The sequence below is a fragment of the Macrobrachium rosenbergii genome, chromosome 43 (assembly GCF_040412425.1).
Source record: "Macrobrachium rosenbergii isolate ZJJX-2024 chromosome 43, ASM4041242v1, whole genome shotgun sequence".
Taxonomy (NCBI): Eukaryota; Metazoa; Arthropoda; class Malacostraca; order Decapoda; family Palaemonidae; genus Macrobrachium; species Macrobrachium rosenbergii.
In genome coordinates this window covers 48,716,622-48,737,196 of record NC_089783.1, presented here as the reverse complement: position 1 = coordinate 48,737,196, position 20,575 = coordinate 48,716,622, and the positions used below count along the sequence as shown (strand labels likewise).

Sequence of the window (20,575 nt, the reverse complement as noted above, 5' to 3'; positions counted from 1 at the left end):
TTTTCTATACCTTCTTTGGGAGACTGTTGACAATGACCCTGGCAAAATGATGTTGTCCCCTGTCAGGGCGTTGCGTGCTTATCTAAAAAGAACTCAACATCTCAGACCAGGTTGTTGCAGACTTTTTGTTAGCACAGGCCAGGTCAAGAAAGAGGTGTCCAAGAATACAATCTCGTTTTGGCTAATAGAAATGATCATGAATGCCTATTCACCTACATCAGGAGCTTCAGACAATGTTGTGAAGCCAAGAGCGCATGATGTTAGAGGTCTAAGCTCCTCATTGGCATTTAAGAAGAATATGCCTGTTCATAGAATTCTGAAAGCTGGTGTGTGGCATTGCCAAACCACTTTCACTTCCTTCTACTTGAAGGACATTGCCCCTAGGTTCTTGGACACTTTTTCCTTGGGTCTGGTGGTGACTGCTCAGCAGGGTGTGTAGCTCATCCAGTGCCCCTGGCAGGTCAGTTTGTATCTAGTCTAAGATGATGGTAGGAGGAAAGTGAAATGAATGAGGTGACTGGTCTCTTTTTCTTTCTTCTTCTTTCTTCTTCTTTATCTGCAGGCAGTAAGAAGAGGGTTCCGTCATGAGCTGGAACTGACATGATACAGGTGAGTGCAGTGGCCATACTGTTAGAGTAATTGTTAATGTAAGGTTCCTTTCAGTAGCGATATATTCCTCTCTCTAGCAAGGAGAGAAAGGAATGATAACAAACCTACGTAATTGCTACATTGGTTTGTTATAAGAACAGATAGCGTGATAATCTGGGTGAAGTTGGGTCTCTTTGGAGATGAGACCTAACTTCACCCAGATTATCATGATCCCCAGGTTGTGACAAAATGTGAGTAGGCTGAACAGAAAGCCTAGTGTAAAGTGAATCACAAAATCTGCACTATGTTATGACAGAATAAAAACTGCTTGGTAATGCTAGGTGGTGAGGAGTATTCTGCCTCTCAAACCCTTTACCACCAGTTAACTATTTAAGTTCAATGATTGTCTCCAGCTTATGCAGAAGGATACTCCTACCTAAAAGGCTCTAGCTTGTATTTCTGTAGGAATAATACACTTTTTTTTCTCCTGCAATAAAGACACTGAAATGACATGGATTACGGAAAATTTTACTTTTAAGACTTTTTTTTTCTCTTTCTCTTACGACTTTGAAGGAGGGTGGAGATCAACAGCTTGCTTCTACATCCTTAATGCTGGAGTGCTTGACATTGCGAACAAGAGGGAACTTTTGTGTCAAGTACCTTGCCATCAATGTTGGGTCCAATTTTGACAGACTGACAACCCTTAAGGCTCTGAAGTTTGGGTGTGTGTATAGGTGGGTCTCCCAGAGCAATTGCCTTTTTAAAGGCAGCGATATTGCTTCTCCTCATGGTCTTGGACAGGGAACCTGCCCTAATATAATTTATTTTTGTGTTATGAATATGAATCCTTAACTTAAAATCTATGGCAAACCCATGATCCTCTCTTTGGATTCTTACAATAAAATAAATAATAAAAGAAATAACAAAAAAAATCTATGTAACAAAAAGGAAAAACTAGATTTAGGGAAGGTCTAACTATTGTGCCAGCTTTGTCTGTCCGTCTGCACTTTTTTTGTCCGCCCACAGATCTTAAAAACTACTGAGGCTAGAGGACTGCAAATCGGTATGTTGATTATCCACCCTCCAATCATCAAACATACCAAATTTCAGCCCTCTAACCTCGGTATTTTTTATTTTATTTAAGGTTAAAGCTAGCCATAATCATGTTTCTTGTAGCACTATAAGCACCAACAACATAAGCCACCACTGGACAGAAAACTTGATTGCGCCAAAGAAACTTAAGTGCATTTTTTTTTACTTGTTATATTTGGTTTGGAAATAAGAATTGGTCACAGTTCTTAAAACTAGAAAGTGCAAACCTAATATCATCTCAGACTTGCAAACAACCTGAGGAATAGACATTCAGCAGCTGAAATGACCTTTTGACAAAAAAAAAAAGGAAGCAACTCCCAAAAATCAGTTTTCTTGCAATGCAGTCTACAGATAATCAAAAGTGGCACGATGAATATTGCCTGACAATGAAGGTGAACCAATTGAGAAAAAAATATTTTGACTTGAAAATTATGCAATTATGCAAGATTATGAAAGTATATTATTCCAAGGAAGGAAAACACTAAAAGTAGCAAAAGTAAAATTTGAAGAACAGAATCTTCCATAAAAAATTTTAGGTCAAAATAGAGGATTAAGGCCACATGTAGGTAAACCCTTACAATGCTAAAATTGAAAAAATATGGAGTAAAAAAAAATTGACATGACTCCGGATGTGCATTCCATGGAACACATGATCTCACAAGAAAGTGGAACTGTGGTGAACCAACTTTCATAAAATGTGATCAGAATCACCGAGCAAAATCTAAAGTGTCTATTATCATATACAACAAAGAACTAAAATACTAAATTACGTGGGTGTAATGTCCATATGGGAAGCTAATGGAACTGCAAGTTAGAGGGTTTAATGAGCCATAAAAAGCTGTAAATAAATCAAACCTATAAAACAATAACCCAAGAAAGTAATCAAAATCAGATTAATGTAACAGGTACAGTAGAACAACTGCACAGTATGCAAGGTAAAAGGAACATAATTTTTTAGATTAAGAAAATACAATCCAGAGAATCAAACCCATATGATGCACTATCACAATTGGAAGTTGAGGGAATTAACCAAAACATCATTGAGTAATACTCCTTAACTTCAACAGAAAACAAAATATTAAGGAATATTAGAAAAGTAAAACACATGTCATGCCAAAATCAGACATAAAAAAAGTAACCGATAATAAGGAACATTGAAAGTTAGTCCATCAGCATCACAAATAACGAACCAGTTAACGGAAATTTCACCTCAAAATGCAGGTACACCATAAGAAACAGGAACCATAGATCAAAATAAATCTGTAAAATTCATAGGGGGGAAAAAATAAGAGATATACGAGCGAATGTCATACACGCTTTACTGAGTTCTGCAATAAAAAAAAAAAATATTCCCCGCAGGAGGGCAGTGCCGTCAGTGCACCTCATCGGTGCATTGTAGGCATTACTTGAGTTCTTTGCAGTGTCCCTAAGGCCCCTAGCTGCAACCCCTTTTATTCCTTTTACTGTACCTCCGTTCGTTTTATCCTTCATCCATCTGACTTTCCTCCCTCCCCTATGTTGCGAGGTTTTCCACCTGTTACACTTTTAAAACCTTTACTCTGAATTTCCCTGTCAGCACTGAATGGCCTTATAGGTCCCAGCACTTGGCCTTTGGCCTAAATTTTATATTCCAATTCCATAATCATATTTGGGATTACAGTTGTTTACTGTATAACCGGATCTTGTAGGAGATGTAGAACAGATATTGAATACAGTGCAAATAATCTGTGCAGTCTCAATGACAACAAAACAACTATATTTATCAAAAGCACAAAGGACTTTTTCATTAGTGGATGTCTGACTTTGCCCATGCAACTTAGCAGATAAATTTGAATAGAATACATGTGACGGCTTACATGCTGGTGGTCATTTTCCAATAATCCCACAAAACACATTCCTCTCTACAATATTTTTATAAATAACGCTGGGATATATACCAATTACACACAAGACAAATCCCCCATTTGAACACCTAAGAGACCACAGTGAAGCTAATTTTATTATAAAGAAAATGCTGCAGATTAAGCATATCCCATTGTATTTCACATACTAATACATAATAACTTTTACAGGAAGATTACTAAAATTGATTAAAATATTATTAGAAACTGATAAACTTAGCCATTAAACAGACTCTGCAAAGTTTGGGAAAGAAACTATAGCCTACAAGAAAGAATGATATTGTGATATGCATATCTCCAGTAATGGTCCTATACAAAAAGTATGGCAAAAAAAAAAAGGGAGAATAACTGGAACAATTGCCAAATCTTAAAGACACGCTTTGTTTAAAAATAGAAACCAGATTCTTGACCCTCCAAAAATAAGCAGTCAAAGAAAATTTTGCAAACATAAGCAGCGACCAGAGCCTAGATGAACTTATTCGTGATATTAAAAACCGCAACAGAAACAAACCCACTAAATTTTTAAATGAAAGAAGATATATTACAACAGAGAATTGTCAGACCGTGCCTTTCAAGTGCGAATTGATGATTTCTACTTATATACTTCCCACATGAAAACAGAGTTCCACAGGAAATTGTTCTTTAAAAAATTATATCAGTAGTCAACTACCATTTAATTTCTCATTTTCAACAACTGTCAAAGCAATACAAACTCCCTCCAGAATCATAATCCAGGAAATACCTTGCACAACATAAAAAATTTCCGCTTCACAAATTATACGATGGTAAAAATGTAGAAATATGTTGGATTCCTGTCCAAGAGGAAGCCAAATCAGGCAGCTGAAGGTGAAACTACCATGACAAGATCAAATGCAGATAGTCCTATAAGTAGTTATTGGACATCTCTAAACTTTATTATTAGTAACGAAAAATCCTTTGGGCCACCCCTGTCAGAACTAAATAAACTCAGTGGTCTGGTAAAATTAATTGATCAAATAACAGGCCACGTACCTGTTTCAGCTATTTACACCCAATAGGGCAAACAGTTATTGGTTGTTCCAGCTTTTGTTCGTTGATTCTGTACCGCATACCCGCCAGTTTATTCTTCACCTGGTTTCTGCCTTAACAAAGGTAGTGTTTTATTCTTTCATTTTATTCTATTACTATTTTTCACTGTGGAGAGGAGTGTCGAGCTTAAAAGTCTTCAACAAAATATCTTCATAACATCAATGATACCCCATAACTTAAGGTATAATATAATAAAATAATAAGTTAGTGCTAAATATATGGACTGTTACATATAATGTGGCTTTGTGTAATTTTGTCTTAGGAAAAAATACTTTGGGCTCGTTGTCCCGCATTGACATTTGTACCAAACAAACAGAACCCCGTTAGAATGAACCGGGTAGCCTCCCTAGTCAATTAGAAGTGAAGCCTCCGCATTCGGGAAACTTTATCAATTTGTTTGTGATTTTATCTTAAACGTTAGTACGAAAGTTGATTATAGCCTTATATAACTATACACACCATACAACGTAGGTTGCATGGTTAGACATTCTGTACTAGGTTAAGCGAGATTAGAAACTTGGGCGCAATCTAGATGCAGGTCTATCCTAGATTATGCCTAACCTGTAATCGATTCAGGCCCCATGGGAAGTCGTGTGAAGGGGCTATTTTATGCCGTAACGTAGGCAGTGCAAAATCTTGCAATACTTTCCCAACTCAGGTTGCAAGATTAGTTGGTAGCTTATAAAATAAGGGTAGAAGTGCTAACGTCGTAACTGCATTAGCGTAGCATCGGTCCTCAGTTGGTATTGCTTATGTAATGCCTTCTGTCACTTAATTCTCATTTGGTAGCCTAGTGTGAATAATTTGAATACGAATTTGTTGCAAATATGAAGAGAAAGCTTTTGAAAGTTTTAATTTACGTGATTTCCTAAATTTTAAAAAATTACAAGTATTCTGCATAAGTCATACCCACTCAGCACTTAGCCTATGGTTATTGAACAGCTAAGGACATTAGCCTTGTGGACTGAATTGGATGAGTTGGGAATTTGGTAATTTAAGTGACATTTGCGTCTCCAGAAATACAAACCATTGCCTTTTATGTTAGAGTGTTTGTCAGCGTAAAGTGGAAGTGGTCATTGAAGCTTGGAAACATTAGTGGCTAATTGATGGCAGTGGGTAAATGGGTTGAGTTAGCTGGTCTCGATTGCAGTGAGAGGGGTTCAGCAAGAAGTGGATGGCGGCCGAAAGACATTTATTGGTATCTTAGGTGGGAAAGGGGATGCCCTACCCTTGACACTGCCCAATCGTTTCAGTCGGTCCTGGTCATTTCGGCCGAAAGTCACTTAGGCTGTAACATCCAAAACAATGTAAGACGTTATGTTTATGGTATTTACCGTTATGTATATGATATTTACCATTATTATTTTATGTTTTACGTACATCCCCAGGGCCTGGTACTAAACACAGTGTCCATTTTGCACGTAAACATGCTTACGGCCTAAATGACTTACGGCCGAAATGACCCGAACTCGTTTCAGTTCCTTCCTCCCCGACTTCCCTCCCTCTCTCCTTGCCCCTTCTTCTCGTTCTTTTCAATCTAAGTCTATTAGTGTTGGCAACCAGCATGTGCTCTTCAACATGTGATGATCCAGTTACATGTGATGTGCTTTCCTTACGAGATACTGTGGCATGTGTGCATAGTTCATCACTGTTTACCCCAGCTCTGTCAGCTGAACCTGGTATGACTGTTTCATTGGAGTACTTAGAGAAGATTTGGTTGGCCCATGGTTTTCCAGGCAACCCGTTAGTAATGAGGTCATTAGCTGGTGATTATGGGGGCTGATTGGGGGAGTTCTCTTCACCCACCTTATGTGAATAGTCACTTTTCTTTCAGCTGCTTTGAAGAGGGGACGTCTCTCTGCACTCTCTCTTCCCGGTCGTTGATTTTGGATTGACATCCTTTACCTATAATTGTATATGTTGATTTTGTTTTTGTTTTTCCTTTTGAGTAATGCCATTGTGAGGGATTTGGGTACCCATGTGGGTGTGTCATATCTCCCAGGATAGTTAATCCCTACAACTACAGCTCGTTGTTTGTGTGGAAATAAAAACTAGCCTTTATATGGGAGTATCTTCATTACAAGCTGGAGTGGTCATTGAACTTAGCAACAATATCATTTCCTGGTGGTTATGAGGTAGGGCTGGGGAGTTATTGTCACTCATCTTAAATCACTACTCCATCAGCTTCTTATTTGGCCACTGTGAAGAGTGGATATCTCACTGCACTGTTTCTCTTCCTTCTGTCATTGAATGTGTGCAGAGTAGGTGGAATAATTTTCTTTGCTTTTATGTTGTTTTCCTTAATGTTGGTTTTCCTTTGTAATGAAAAAACAGATTTAATAGATTTTTATGTCTACATAGTATCTTTATGGACAAGCGCAAGCTTAATAGTATAGTGCTTGTTCCAAAGAGTGGCTTATCTGCAGACTTCATTAACTACAGGCCAATCTTTATTCTCCCTGTGCTCTCCAAAGTTGCTGAAAAACTTATTTTTAAGCCATTATATAAGTATGTTGAATCTAAAGGATTGTTAGCTGATAGTCCAAATGCATATAGGAAGCAGCTAGGTACCAATGATGCTCTCTTAGACATGGACATGGACCAGATCAAAGAATGGTGCAGCCAGTGGGGTATGAAGCTGAACTTCAGTAAAACAAAAACACTTTTGATTAGCAGATTTTCTCCTCCTCATCTAGCTCATCTTCCCGCCCCTCCTCATCCTCCTTGCCCTGGACTGCTCTTTTCCCGTGCATGAAGAAGGGGAAGTCTACAGCCTCTCACAAAAAGCCATTTCAGGCTTCATGCAAGCACGTTCCTTTCTTGGGGGAAGCACGAACTCTTTGTCACCAGTACATGATTCTTGAGCTATTGGCATGACAGGTACCCCTGCACCTAATCATTTAGGCAAAAAGACTACTCCTTACTCTTCCAAGCATGATCCGTCAGGACCATGCTTGTGTGTGTGTGGATGTACAGTATGTATGTGCATCCTGCTCAGTTTGCATGTGCTAGGCCTCAGACCCTGTTCATGTGGTTACTTAGGGCAGCCCTCCATGCCTCAAGGTAGATGTAAGGACATCTTGTTCATTCAAAATGTGAAGTCTTTGGACCATACACATTCAGACAACAAGGTAACCCGCCCCTTGTTTCTCCATAGTTCCTTGGGGACTCGCAAGTGAAAATCAGCACTGTCTCCTCATCTCATGCACATGATTTGCTGCATCCTCCTTTCAGTATGTACACAATCATCAGACTGAATGAATGTTAGGTAGTTAGTGGTTTGTGACAGACCAGCTTTGTTTCAGTAATTTGAGTGCTTGGAGGTTCTTTTCTTAGCAGTTGTGTTACACTCAGGCCTGGATGGTCTGTGACAAGATATCATTTGGTAATGCTCTCTTAAGTAGCTTTTTATTAACCTACTCTTTTCCCAGAGATGAGGTAGCTTTCATACCTTCTCTTGTCAGGGTATACACAGGCTTTTTCATGTGCATATACACGGGACATCTGTGCACTACAGTTTCTTGTGATTTTACACTCACAAGACATTCTATTCCAATGACTAGCACTTGAATGTTAACACATTAAAACATGTTTCAGTAAGTTTAGTTTTGATGGTTTTGATCAATCATACAGAATCATCAGATTTTTTCCACGGTTTTAAGAGGTTGTTTGTTAACCAAATTCATTTTTGCAAGAAAATTGTTGATGAACCATGATTGCAATAGGTTATTCAACTAGCCCTGATTTTGCCATTCATGTGGGTTCACTACCAAAGAGAACTCAGAGCTATTGATGTGCCATCCTCTTGGGGGATAGTAGGGCCTTGCCTCCTCTTTATTACTGCTGCAGTGTTATTACATAGGTCGTTGGGCATTCAGTTAGCCAAACAATCTTGAGTAAATAACCATTGCTGTCCTGTTGTGAACCTTATTGAACAGAGTTCTTGAAGGGCCACTCAGGAGGCAAACCAGTTTTCTTGTCAACTAGCAGTCACTCAGATAACTTCCTTACAACCATGTAGCATGCCTTAATTATATCAATCACAGCTCCTTCTATAGCAGAAATGACTGTCATAGCCGCTTGGTTCTTCCATGAAGGGGGAAGTTAGACTCAAACCAGGGGCAAGAAGGAAGTGTGGTTTTCCTTATTCCTTCCCATTGTTGCAGTTAAACACTTCCATTCTTTGTCTATATCCTTAGGGAAAGGATGAGAAACCACCTCATTGGTTCAGTGGTAGACTTTGGTACCATTCAGAGGTAACAGAGTCAACAGTGGAGAGGGGAACTGGAGTTTAAAATTCTCTTTTCCACCAACTACAGTAGTTATCAACTTTTAGTGGTAGCAAAATAATTTCTAGTTAAACCTTTGGGTGTGACTAGGCCTTCTGGTTCAACTTCCCAAACCAAAGGCTTTTATAACTTTTTTTCTCCAGGCAGTTAAATCTTGGGCTTTGGGAGGGAAGGGGGGTGTGACACTGGTTACCATATAACTTTACAATTATTTTGGCTGCCACATTTAGGGGTTGCTAAGAGAGCTTATAATGAGGGGGTGAAGATCTTGCTCTCCAGTCATGATGACCATGAGTGGTAGTTTATCCTTAAGTCATCATTTTTTGGAGTTGATTTTAGCATGCCTCCCCTTGCAGGGGCTGAAGGAACTGCTGTTTGTTGCCTTAAAGTAGAACTGTTGTCTCAAGTCTTTGAGAGTGGACAATGTGGTGGCTCCTTGGTGTTGCCTTAGTCATGCTTTCCAGATCCTGAATTGTGTTCAGTGACCTTCAGATCTAGATAAGTCAAAACTTTACTTCTTAGGCTTGGCCGTTATGGTGGCATAGACTCTAAAGGGATCTTTCCAATCTTTTTTAGAACTACTGATGATTTAGTTGTTCCTAAGGTCACTACTATTTTCAGAAAGTTAGTTGGGCTTGCAAGATTTCTTTGTGTTTGGAAGAAAACATTACTGCATTACCTAAGGGAATAAGTCCATCCTCATGCCCCTCAGAATATAGGCTGTTTTAAATTACCCTTGTTTTATCTAAGAGTTTTGAGAAGCTGGTCAGTGAGTGTCTTTGTTGGTTTGTTGAAGATAATAACCTGCTACCAGCATTATAGTTTGGGTTTTGTAAAGGCCTTGGTGTTTGTGATGCACTCTTGTTAAGATCTGCAATCTTGCAGGGTGCTCTTGATAAGGTGCAGAGGTATGCATGGACAGGTTAGATTTAGTGCAGCCTTTGACTATGTGAATCATAAAGCTCTTGTCTACAAGCGAAGATTATTGGGAATTGGTGGATCTTTTATCAATAATTTAAATGAATTTTTAATTTGTGGAACCCACTATGTGAATCATAAAGCTCTTATCTACAAGCTAAGATTATTGGGAATTGGTGGATCTTTTATTAATACTTTAAATGAATTTTTAATTTGTGGAACCCAAAGGGTCTGTGTTGATGGGTAGTACTGTATAGTAGCTTTAGTGATTTAATTTCAGGCATTCCCCAGGGTAGAGTTCTTGTCCCTTGGAAAGGTTTTAAGAACAAATTACTTGTGTACACCAATGATGACAATCTTCTAGGTGTTGTTCCTTCTCTGTGCCTTAGGTATGTGGTTGCAGAATCCTTGAAAAGAAATCTGGCACATATTCACAAGTGGAGTAGGCTTTGGAGATTGAAGCTTGACCCTTTTACAACTCTAAGTAAGATAGTCTATCAATTGGATTCTTATTGACTTTTAAATAGTACTCTCTTTTAGATTGTAGGTGAAACTTTTGATAAGATATTGCCTTGTGAGAAGCATTTACATAATATTGCTTCCTGTTTCTTACAAAGTTGCTATCTTTGTGGAAATATTTTTGGATTTTTAGTTGTGAATCTGTTATATGTAAATGTGTTTTAACCTTCCTTCCTTTCTTGTTTGGAGTACTGTTTTCCAATGTGGTCTTCCAGTGCTGACTCTCATCTCAAACGCTTTGATAGGGTTATGTCAGCAGTCAGATTTCTTTTGCCAATCCTTAATGTTGACTAGTGGCAGAGTTCTGAAGTGAGTTCATTATGACTATTACATAAAATGTACTACAGTGACAAACATTATCTGCACTCTTCTTTACCCGGTGTAGCTATTTTTGGTCACAATGTTTTGTGTGCTGGTGATGCAAACAGTTTGCCATTTTCTGGTATCAGGTTTAATACTACAAAGTCTACTAGGAGTTTTATTTTGGCTACAACTAGAATATAGAATAGTTTGCTTAGTGCAGTTGTGTATTCTTCTGATCTCCAAATACTGTATTAAAGTGAGGAGCAAATTCATTCTTGCTTTCTGTTTACATTATGAACACATCACAAATTTTCAAAGTAATTTTCATTTTGCCTTGGTGTACAAACAGAAACTTTTATCATAATTCCACCTCAACCACTCCATGTTGACCCTGATGCCAAAGGAAAAGTGCTGTCTACCAACAGATGAATGGCAGATTTTCCCCACCCATCAACCTACCTCCAGTTAACCACCTGGTTACTGAATTGAAACAACTGATTCCAGCTTGCAATGAGGAATCCTTCTACATAAAGGCTCTAATTTATACATGTAAGAAAAGTATGAATTACTTTGCAAATATGTGATATTATTACAGTACAAAAAATTTATAAAATAAATTTTGTTTCATACAGATTGCCCAATATTTAGGTCCTCCTCTCACATCACTGGGTGTAAATGTAATAATTAAGAGGTAAGCTTCCTACTGAGTAAAGGAGGTAAGAAAATTTTGAATATAAGAATATGTAAGATCACCATCATTGTTCATTGTTAGTCAGCAGGCCATTTGAGAATTGAATTAACAGGTTTGAATAGCAATGACTCCATTGAATAAAACATAAAAAATTGCTGTAAAATAAAATTTTTTTAAGGAATATATATATATTTTATTTTTCCACTTTAATTTGAGAATGTATACCATTTCTGATTTGATTTTTTTGTCAGTATTTAGATGATTTAATGAGATATTTTTGTCATTGTGTGGAAACTGGTTTTTGTTTAGGAAATGACTATTGTTTGAAATACTTAATATATGAAATACTTAATATATAATAATATGTCATATCTTAAGCTCATACAGTAACTTAAAATGACAACTGTCTCTGTGGAAATTATTGTAGTATGAAGTACTTGACATACAGCATAATGTTTACTGTATCCAGTAACTTAGTAAAAACAAAATCTCTATAGCATAGTTTTACGTTAGCACATAAAAATCATTATTATTGATTTCTGTGGCTGCTTTAACAACCCATGTTATTGATTTCCCATAAAGAAGGGTCATGCAGGCTCTCTCCCCTTGTAGGTGAATACAGTATTGATTAACTGGGTAGCTTCAAGGCATGTTAGCATGAGGACTTTGGGTGATTGTGAGTAAGAAAGTTACATGTCTATTACGAAGGATGTAATTATTTGTTATTCAGTGCTGTCATATAAAAAGTGCAGTTAATGAAAATATAATTCAATGGTAACCTCACATAAGCAGTAGTCTGTATACATATCCTTGTGGCTCTGTGATAAATATTTAATTGGAGCAGGTGAGGCAGTACATTCCAGTTCTGTTGTCAATAACCCAAAGTTGCCATTTGCTCATATGTGTTTTTGGTTACAGGCTGAGCATTGCACTAATGCATATAGTAGTCCACTTGTCTCTTTTTTTCATAATTATTCAGTTCAAAACTAAAAGGACTTTTTATTCAGTGCTTTGTCAAATTATCAGCTGAAGCATGCATTTTTTCAGTTGTATTATTTGATCTGTAGCTAGTTAGTTACACTTGGCAACTGTTATTGGTAGTTATGCTATTACAAACCGAAGTTTGCAGTATACATTATTCTGCCTGATGGTACTGATTTGTGAAAATTTACTGCATAGACGCAAGAAGAAGAAGGAAGTGTAGCAAATTCTGTGATATACAGTATTCAAAATGGTGGTTGTCTGAGTAGGTGCAAAGCAACAGAAATCATAAAGCTTGAGAAGGCTTACTGTTGGCTGTGATAAATTAAAGTGCCTAATTGAAATCTGTGCCTTTATCATTTCACAAGAAAATTAGTGGATTTGTATTGGTGGTGAAGTGATACTGGTTTTCTGTATCATATATGTATTTTGTGAGAATACATCTTAGTCACAGGAGAGAATGAATAATAATGGTCTAGGAGGTTCCATGGTCATTCTTCTTCCTGAACGTCTTGACCCCAGTCGAAAGGTGATTTCACATGCAGTTAATCAGATCTTCAAGCACTTTAAATACGGCTTTTAAATTTGGCATGTTTTTATATAATTTGCTTTGTGTATAGCTTTGCTTTTGAGTGCATACATTTAATTTTTTTTCAAAGTATTGTGCTATATAATTTATATATATATCATCTGGGCTTACCTAAATTGTCAATAGGTGTGTGAATAAGTATGCTCAGAATATGTACATAAAACCAAGATAATTTTGGTAATTGTATAAAAACAGTTAATTGACGTCTTAATGACTGCAGAGTTGTCTCAAGAATATTTACGTGGAGATTTCAGTGAATTTTTTATATTGATAAGTATAGAAATTTGATTTTGGTTACTTTGTGTAACCATCCTAGATTTTTCTCATAATAATTTGCTATATAGTTGGGGCTCTTAAGAAACTGCACCATGATTCAGTTCTTGAATTACAGCTTTTTCTTGACCTATTACAGTATTTGGTCAGAAACTCAGACACCAATCTTGAGTGATTTATAATTTAAGGATGGGGCATAAACTCAGTACAGTAGCTTTTATAACATTTTCTCAGAAATATGTGAAAATACAAGATGATATTTAAGATTTAAAACTTTTAGCACAATGTGCAGTTATTTTATTTACATTCACTGTGATGCACAGATGTATTAAGAGTTATATCCATTCTATAGACTGAATACTGTTTTCCATATGAATGTTCCAACTTACACAGTTAAGGCTTTGCATGTTATGTTTGGTAATGCTTCTTTTTGTGTATGTTGGCAGTATACTGTGTACGGTACTGATATTATTAGTGAAAGATAATTTAATTTCTAATGTAGGATTCTTAGGATACAGCAATGCTTAGGAAGCCTAAGATAAATTCTTGTTAAGGATTACCACTTGTTAGTCTTGATTTACAGTATTAATAATTTTTTGTACAAAGAAAAATCATGGCCTTACATAATCTTACACTTTTGTTCAAGTGGACAAATAAATATTATTGTAGTAAAAAATGATCTTTCTCTAGAGGTAAGAGATCCTCCTCAGGTGGAAAAAGTTCTCAGCATCTCTCATCATCCTTTCAAAGTAAGCGTTGGTCCCTGTGCATACCTTGTCAGTACCATAACCTGTTTTCCTGAGTTTTTCTGATTTCTTGATTGTTTGAACCCTTTCTTTTACTTCTTTTCTGTTTTCATTTACTCATTTTTATTTCACTATTTTGAGTTTTGCTGATTGTACATTTGTGTGTATGTATCAATAAATCATTCCTTTGGGTAGCCTTGTGTTCTTTGAGCTGATGGAACTGCTGTATATTGCTGTAAACATGAGGCAGACTTTTGGTTTAAGACTTTGTGAGGAAATAGTGTACGGTATTGCCTCAGTCATGCTTTCCAGAGCCAAAGTTGTTTCCAATCACCTTCCCATCTAGAGAAGTCAGAACTTTGCTTCTGGGGCTTGACAGTTATAGTGGCATAGATCCTAATGGGATCATTCCCATCTGTTTTAAAAAGACTGCTAATTTTATTACTCCTGAGATTACTTCTGATTTCTGAAAATTAGATGGACATGCAAGTTTTTCTTCTGTTTGGAGGAACAGAAACATTGCTGCGTCACCTAAGGGAATAAGTCCATCCTCATGCCCACAGACTATAGGCCTATTTCAATTACTCATGTTTTATCTCAGGTTTTTTTTAGAAGCTGGTCTCTAAGCATCTTTGTAAGTTTGTTGAAGATGATATCCTGCCACCAGCATTACAGTTTAGGTTTTGTAAAGGTCTTGATACTTGTGATGCACTTTATATCAGTATTTACTATGTTTCAGAGTGCTCTTGAGGGTGCAGAGTCTCATAAGGATGGTTTAGATTTTAGTGCAGCCTTTGACACCTTGTGAATCTTAGAACACTTATCTACAAGCTAAGATATTGGAAACTGGTGGATCTTTTCCTAACATTTTAAACTAAATTTTAATAAACAGAACCCAAAGGGTCTTTGTTGATGGCTAGTGTTGTAGCTTCAGTAATGTATTCATCGAGTTAGTGTTCTTAGACCTTTGCTATTTACCATCTATGCTAGTGACTTGTGGCAAGGTACGGAGAAAAAATTGATTGCATGTGCCTATGATGCAACACTTGGTCCTTCTTTGTGCCACAGGTTTGTGGTTGCAGAATCCTTGAATAGAGATCTGGCAAGTAGTTAATTGAGCAAGAACACTTCTGCTTCAGTATCCTGATTTACATTTAAATGGCACAGTTTTAAATGTTAGTACAGTAACCCTAAAATTTTAGGTGTAACTCTTGATGAGAAATTGACCCTTGAGAATAATATATATGTAATATTGCTTCTTCTGTTTCTCAAAATGTGGTATCTTGTGGAAATGTTTTCGAATACAGTATTTTGTGATGAAGCTATTGAATTCTTTAACTCTTTCTTCTTCCTTGTTTGGAGTACTGTATACAGTTCTCCAGTGTGGTCTTTGAGTGCTACTCTTAGATAGAGTTGTGTCATCAGTCAAATTTATTTTGCCACCTCTTAATGTTGACTTGACATAGATATACAGTAAAGTGAGTTCATTATGTTTGTTGCATGAAATGTACTACAACCTAAATCCTGTGCCCTTTTCCATACCTGATCTAGCTGTTTTTGCTCATAACACTAGGCAGGCTGCTGCTGCAAGGTATATAATTTTTTAGTCAGGTTTAATACTACAGTACTCAGTTTGCTAGGAGTTTCATTCAGCCGACGGTAGTTAACTGCCTATCCACCTTGTTTGAAAGTTCAACGGCCATTTCCAGCTCCGCTGTTAGTAATTCCTAATGTAAAGGACCTCAGGTTTGTATAGTAGGAAAAATACAATTTACTTTAAAATATTGTGGTATTTCCCAGTTACAGAAAGTTAAAGTACCTTGCATCAAAAATCTATTCACAATTACGAATGTTTCACATTGATATTCATCACAGAATATGCTTGTTCTTAGAATGTTTATGTCATTGAAAGCTTTTAATGTAAATGAAAAATAAAACTAGCAATTGTCACTGAAAAATGTTTACAAAATAAAGATCTGATAATTTACTGTCTTAATAAAACACTGAATTCTTTGAACAAAGAATTCGCACAAAAAATTGATAGAAGCTTATGAACATTTTAATTACTGTCTCATAAAATATTTCTCATTACATTAAAAATGTTCGGAAAAATAAGAATAATGAAACTTGTTGCTGTAGGTGTACAACTTGAGTGAGAATATAACAGCTGTTGCTATAGCATTTAATTTGTAAAGTCTTTCAGTAGATCTTATAACATTCACATCATTGTGTAACTGGTGTATTAAGATTACTATACTAAGGCATGTAAAGATTTTCTGTAGTAGTTTTATTTCTCACATCTGGAAGGTACAAAACATGAATGAAGTAAGATGCATGTTACACGGGCGGGTGGTTAACAGTTGGCAGGTTGACTGGAAGCTGAATTTTGATTGGTTGTGGGGTGATGCTGCTTAGTCTGGTCTTTTAGGCATTGTGATCTCGTTGGTCTGTTTGATGGTGTTGGCTGTTGAGGAGAGAGAAGGAAAGAAAGAAAGCATTGGATACTGTCATCCTACCTGGGCTGGCTATTTTACCAATCACACTATCAAATAAGCAAAGAAGAGAACAATGCCTATGGGACCAGACTCATGAGCATCAACCCGTGACAAATCAAAATTCAACCCACCAGTCAACCTGTCAACTGTAAACAAACCACCTGCTATACAGTATATACACCATTATAACATGGATCTTACTTCATTCTTATTTTGTAATTCTCAGTAGATGGCCACAAGCCTTGTGGAACTTTATATACTAGCTACAGGCTGATGATAAGAAGATTATAAGATACATATGAAGATTCTATGCAAAATAAATACCTTAGAAACAGTTATATTACATATATTCAAAGTGGGTCCCTTCAGGGAAGGTTTCCTCTCTAATGAGCTAGAATGTTAGGTAGTCTCCCTGTTTTTTTTTATTGCATTACATTTCATAAATCACCAGAATGAAAAATCATATTGTACATGGTCAAGATATATACTTGAAGTACCAATACAGTACAGTAGTTCCAAAATAGAATGTTTCTGTAAAAATAATAAGTTCCTTAACTTGATAGGTTAATACTTCTCAAGTTAAGGAATTGTGCTTGTGATAACATCAATCTGGAGTGAGTACCAAAGGGACTAATGAACCTAACTTGAATATTTCAGTTATACAGTACAGTAATATTTCCATAATATAAATACATTCAGTAAAAAAAAAAATTATTTTGGTGATTTTAACCTAAAAATGAACACCACATGGAAAGAAGAATATTAGAAATGATAATTTCAAGTGTGAGATGTGGGACACCATTAAAATACAAAACCCCAATCATTAGATCGGAGAGAGTTGACTTTGCTTGTCTAATTGTGACTTTCATAGAGTTGACAGCTGTGTGATTAGGAATTAAATTTTACTTGCATGGCATTATGCTGGAAGTCAAATAATTTTTTCACTATATTGCATATTCACTGATGTATAAACCCATGTTTTACATAGCTCTTGACTACTGACCTTACAGATTGGATTTATTTAATAGAAGAGGAATGACTTGGAAGCTATAAGAGAGCTTGTGGTCATTGTTCAACTACTAAGATATCTCCTTGATAATATTATTTCAGTAATTACTATTTCATTACTTTAGATTCCCCATTTTTCTTATGAACAGTAGATAGAACATATAAAATGAGGGGTTGCATGTTGCAATGAATGTTTGAAAGTTATAGATACCCTGTACATTGTACTAAAAAATGTATATGCAATTTTTGTCAGTTTTTGTAACTATAGTACAGTATTTGATTTTTATTTAATTTACAATAGGTTGAAACTCCAAATCAGCAAGTGATGAATCCTTTAAGCGAAACTCCTGAATCACATGTGAATGGTATGACTACTCCAGCAAGGCCACCAAGTGCAGCATTGAAAGCAAAAATTCGACCAAAAAAAGGTATTGTGAATGCTGTGACATACTAAATTCACATGTCAAGTATAACTTTAATAGAATTATGACTTGAAATCATTGTGTAATGCAAAATATTGACTTTATTCAGGTACATCTAAATAAGTAACATTTTGTTCTAACTTTATCAACATTTGATAAAGTGTTCAACAGTCTTACTGTTTTGTAGTTTTCATGTTATTTTTCCTTGCCATATTTTTTGAAAGGATGAAAAGTGACCAATAATATAAAGTGCAAGCACATCACTTGTGAAATATATATTAGATAAATTGCATGAAAGTTCATGTGTGGAAACCTTGAATTTGAACTGCAAACACAAATACTGTACATGTACTGGATTGGAGGGTGTTGTGCTTTGTAAAAACACACACTAGAGCAATCTCCAAGTGATATAGGTATGTGCTTTAAGATAATCAGCAAATCAAGTAGCACCATTTACTACAGAGTAAGCACAATTTTAATTGCAATGCCTCAAACTGGTTAAAATCCACTTACTTTTGTGAGTTTTGAGACAAAAAATTAGTAAATATTTACAGTCTCTTTGTTCATTCTAAAAGTGATTTCTTCTGACAACTTATCTTTGGATTCTGACTTAATTTGACATTAATTTCCATGGACAGTGCTTGGTTATTCCTCGAGAACTCCCTCTGTATCTGTTGATTGAAGGATCTGTTGCGGTGGGAGGAAGAAATGAAAATGAATGAAAACCATGGAAATACAGTAACCTAACCATCCAAATGTAAGCTAATTTAGAGTGCTTGGTTCTGCATCATGAAATGAAATTTGTCAGCAACCTGAAAAACTTTTAGAAAAACCATTGGTTCCTCTGAGAAAATGAACCTTCATCATTTATATGGATTATTTGGCTTCTTTTCCAACCAAACATCTTGTGCTCCTCTTCATTATGACTGTTGTTGAAGTCTACCTGTTTGGTAGTTTTAATTTGTTGAAGTCTACTTATTCAGTGGTTTTAATATTTCATGACTTTGATGTGTAGTTTTTTATGACAATTATGACGGTTGTGGGATTGATGATGATTAATGGGATTTACATTATTTCTTATGGGAATTATTGCTTCAGTTTTGTGTATGATTTGGTTTTCATCAGACTTTCTGGAACATATATGTACAAAAACCGAGGTTCCACTGTACAAAGAATTCCATGTCCCCCCCTTTTAATATCGTTTTCATTTTTGTGTGTGTTTTGATCTATTGATCAGCACATTTACGTTGCATAAGCATTTATCCACCATGAATTTCATATGACTCTTTCTTAGCAGGATATAGAAAATATACAGTACTTTCCTGTACTGGTTATTTTTTTATTACTGTAAACTAATAGCTTCAGTGATATATACTGGATTAGTTTTTCAGTGTAAAAGTAGGATCCATAATCCTGTCATCTTGACAGTAGTGATGGCAGTTAAAAATAATTGGGAATGTAGACCACCCAATATATCTTATATGGGTGGTAATTTTATTTTGATGTGTTAGTAAAGTTTCAGTAGCCTGTGGTCTGAACATACTGAGTGTTAGCCAGGTAGTTAATAATAATTTCAAATATAGTACCCCCCAACTGTAAGTTATATATGTGGTATTTTAATTTAATTATAGTTCATAATAATTTGGAAAGTAGTACAGTACCACCCACTATAGCTTATATATGTGGTACAGTATTTTAATTTGGATTTCCTAGGCTAGCTTTCATTATCAAGTGCCCTAGCCTACCAATTAAAGAAATACTTGGGTAACTTATGGCCTATACTGTATGTTTGGTATTTTAAATTAGATTTGTCAGGCTAGATTTCAGTTTAAAATACCTGTAAATTATGGGAACATTTTTACAACAATGCTAATACAGTAATACTAATAAATAGTTTATACATTATATTTGGTACTGTATTTTAGATTAGATTTGCTTGGATAGTTTTCAGTCCAAAATACCGAATCTACACATGAAAAAAATACGCCATACATTTTGAAAATATTTTTAAAAAGATACTGATAGTAACAATTTGAAATATAATACAGCACCACCCAGTATAGCTTAAGTGGTATTTTAAATAATATTATAATAGGCTAGCTTTCAGTATAAAATACTTAGCATATAAGTAGTTTGCTGTATTATTATTACAATACCTCTGTTTTAATGACTGACAACCATTGAACTTGCCACTTAACCAGGTTTGATCAGATTTAAGGGATGACACCAATAATTAAATGATCATTAAAAGTATTGCACAGAGCAGTACTAGATTAGGTTTTAGCCAACTAAAATTCTGTCCAAACAATGTAGTATTAACAAAACAAATCCTAAGTGACATAATATTACATAGAGTTGAGAACATAAAGTACTTTATGCATATGTATAGAGGTAAAGGTTACAGTATGTAAGAGAATTTTAATTTTCAGCTCCAGAACTCCAAACAATTGAACGGCGGAACTGGCTGATTCATTTACATTATGTGCGAAAAGAATTCGAGCTTTGCAAGCAGCTTATCCGTGAGCAGTTGGACGAAACGCGAGGGATGTGTGAATATGCTAATTATGTTCAGGTAAATATGAACCTTTTTATTTTACTAACACCTTAAACCCCTTTTAAAAGTAGTAGCTAGGTTATGAAACCATTACAGTAAATACAAGTGCCCTAAATGAACTTCCCAGTTTGAAAGAGA

At 35.8% G+C, this 20,575-nt stretch overlaps 1 protein-coding gene across 8 annotated transcripts in view; it reads left to right on the top strand.

Annotated features, from left to right (window-relative positions):
* Positions 1-4,772: 4,772 nt before the first annotated feature.
* The window catches only part of LOC136828873 (Bardet-Biedl syndrome 4 protein-like), a 47,541-nt gene continuing 31,738 nt past the window's right edge, over positions 4,773-20,575 (top strand). For 2 of the 8 annotated variants that reach the window (XM_067087157.1, XM_067087152.1), the window contains exons 1-3: positions 4,948-5,065; positions 17,763-17,889; positions 20,313-20,455. In XM_067087157.1, coding sequence (XP_066943258.1) covers positions 17,787-17,889; positions 20,313-20,455 — 246 coding nt within the window. In that variant the 5' untranslated portion in view covers positions 4,948-5,065; positions 17,763-17,786. Of the gene's footprint in view, positions 4,831-4,947; positions 5,117-11,027; positions 11,228-12,680; positions 12,880-17,762; positions 17,890-18,521; positions 18,641-20,312; positions 20,456-20,575 lie in introns of those variants that run through there. The other 6 variants (XM_067087153.1, XM_067087155.1, XM_067087154.1 and 3 more) reach the window with 6 other exon arrangements.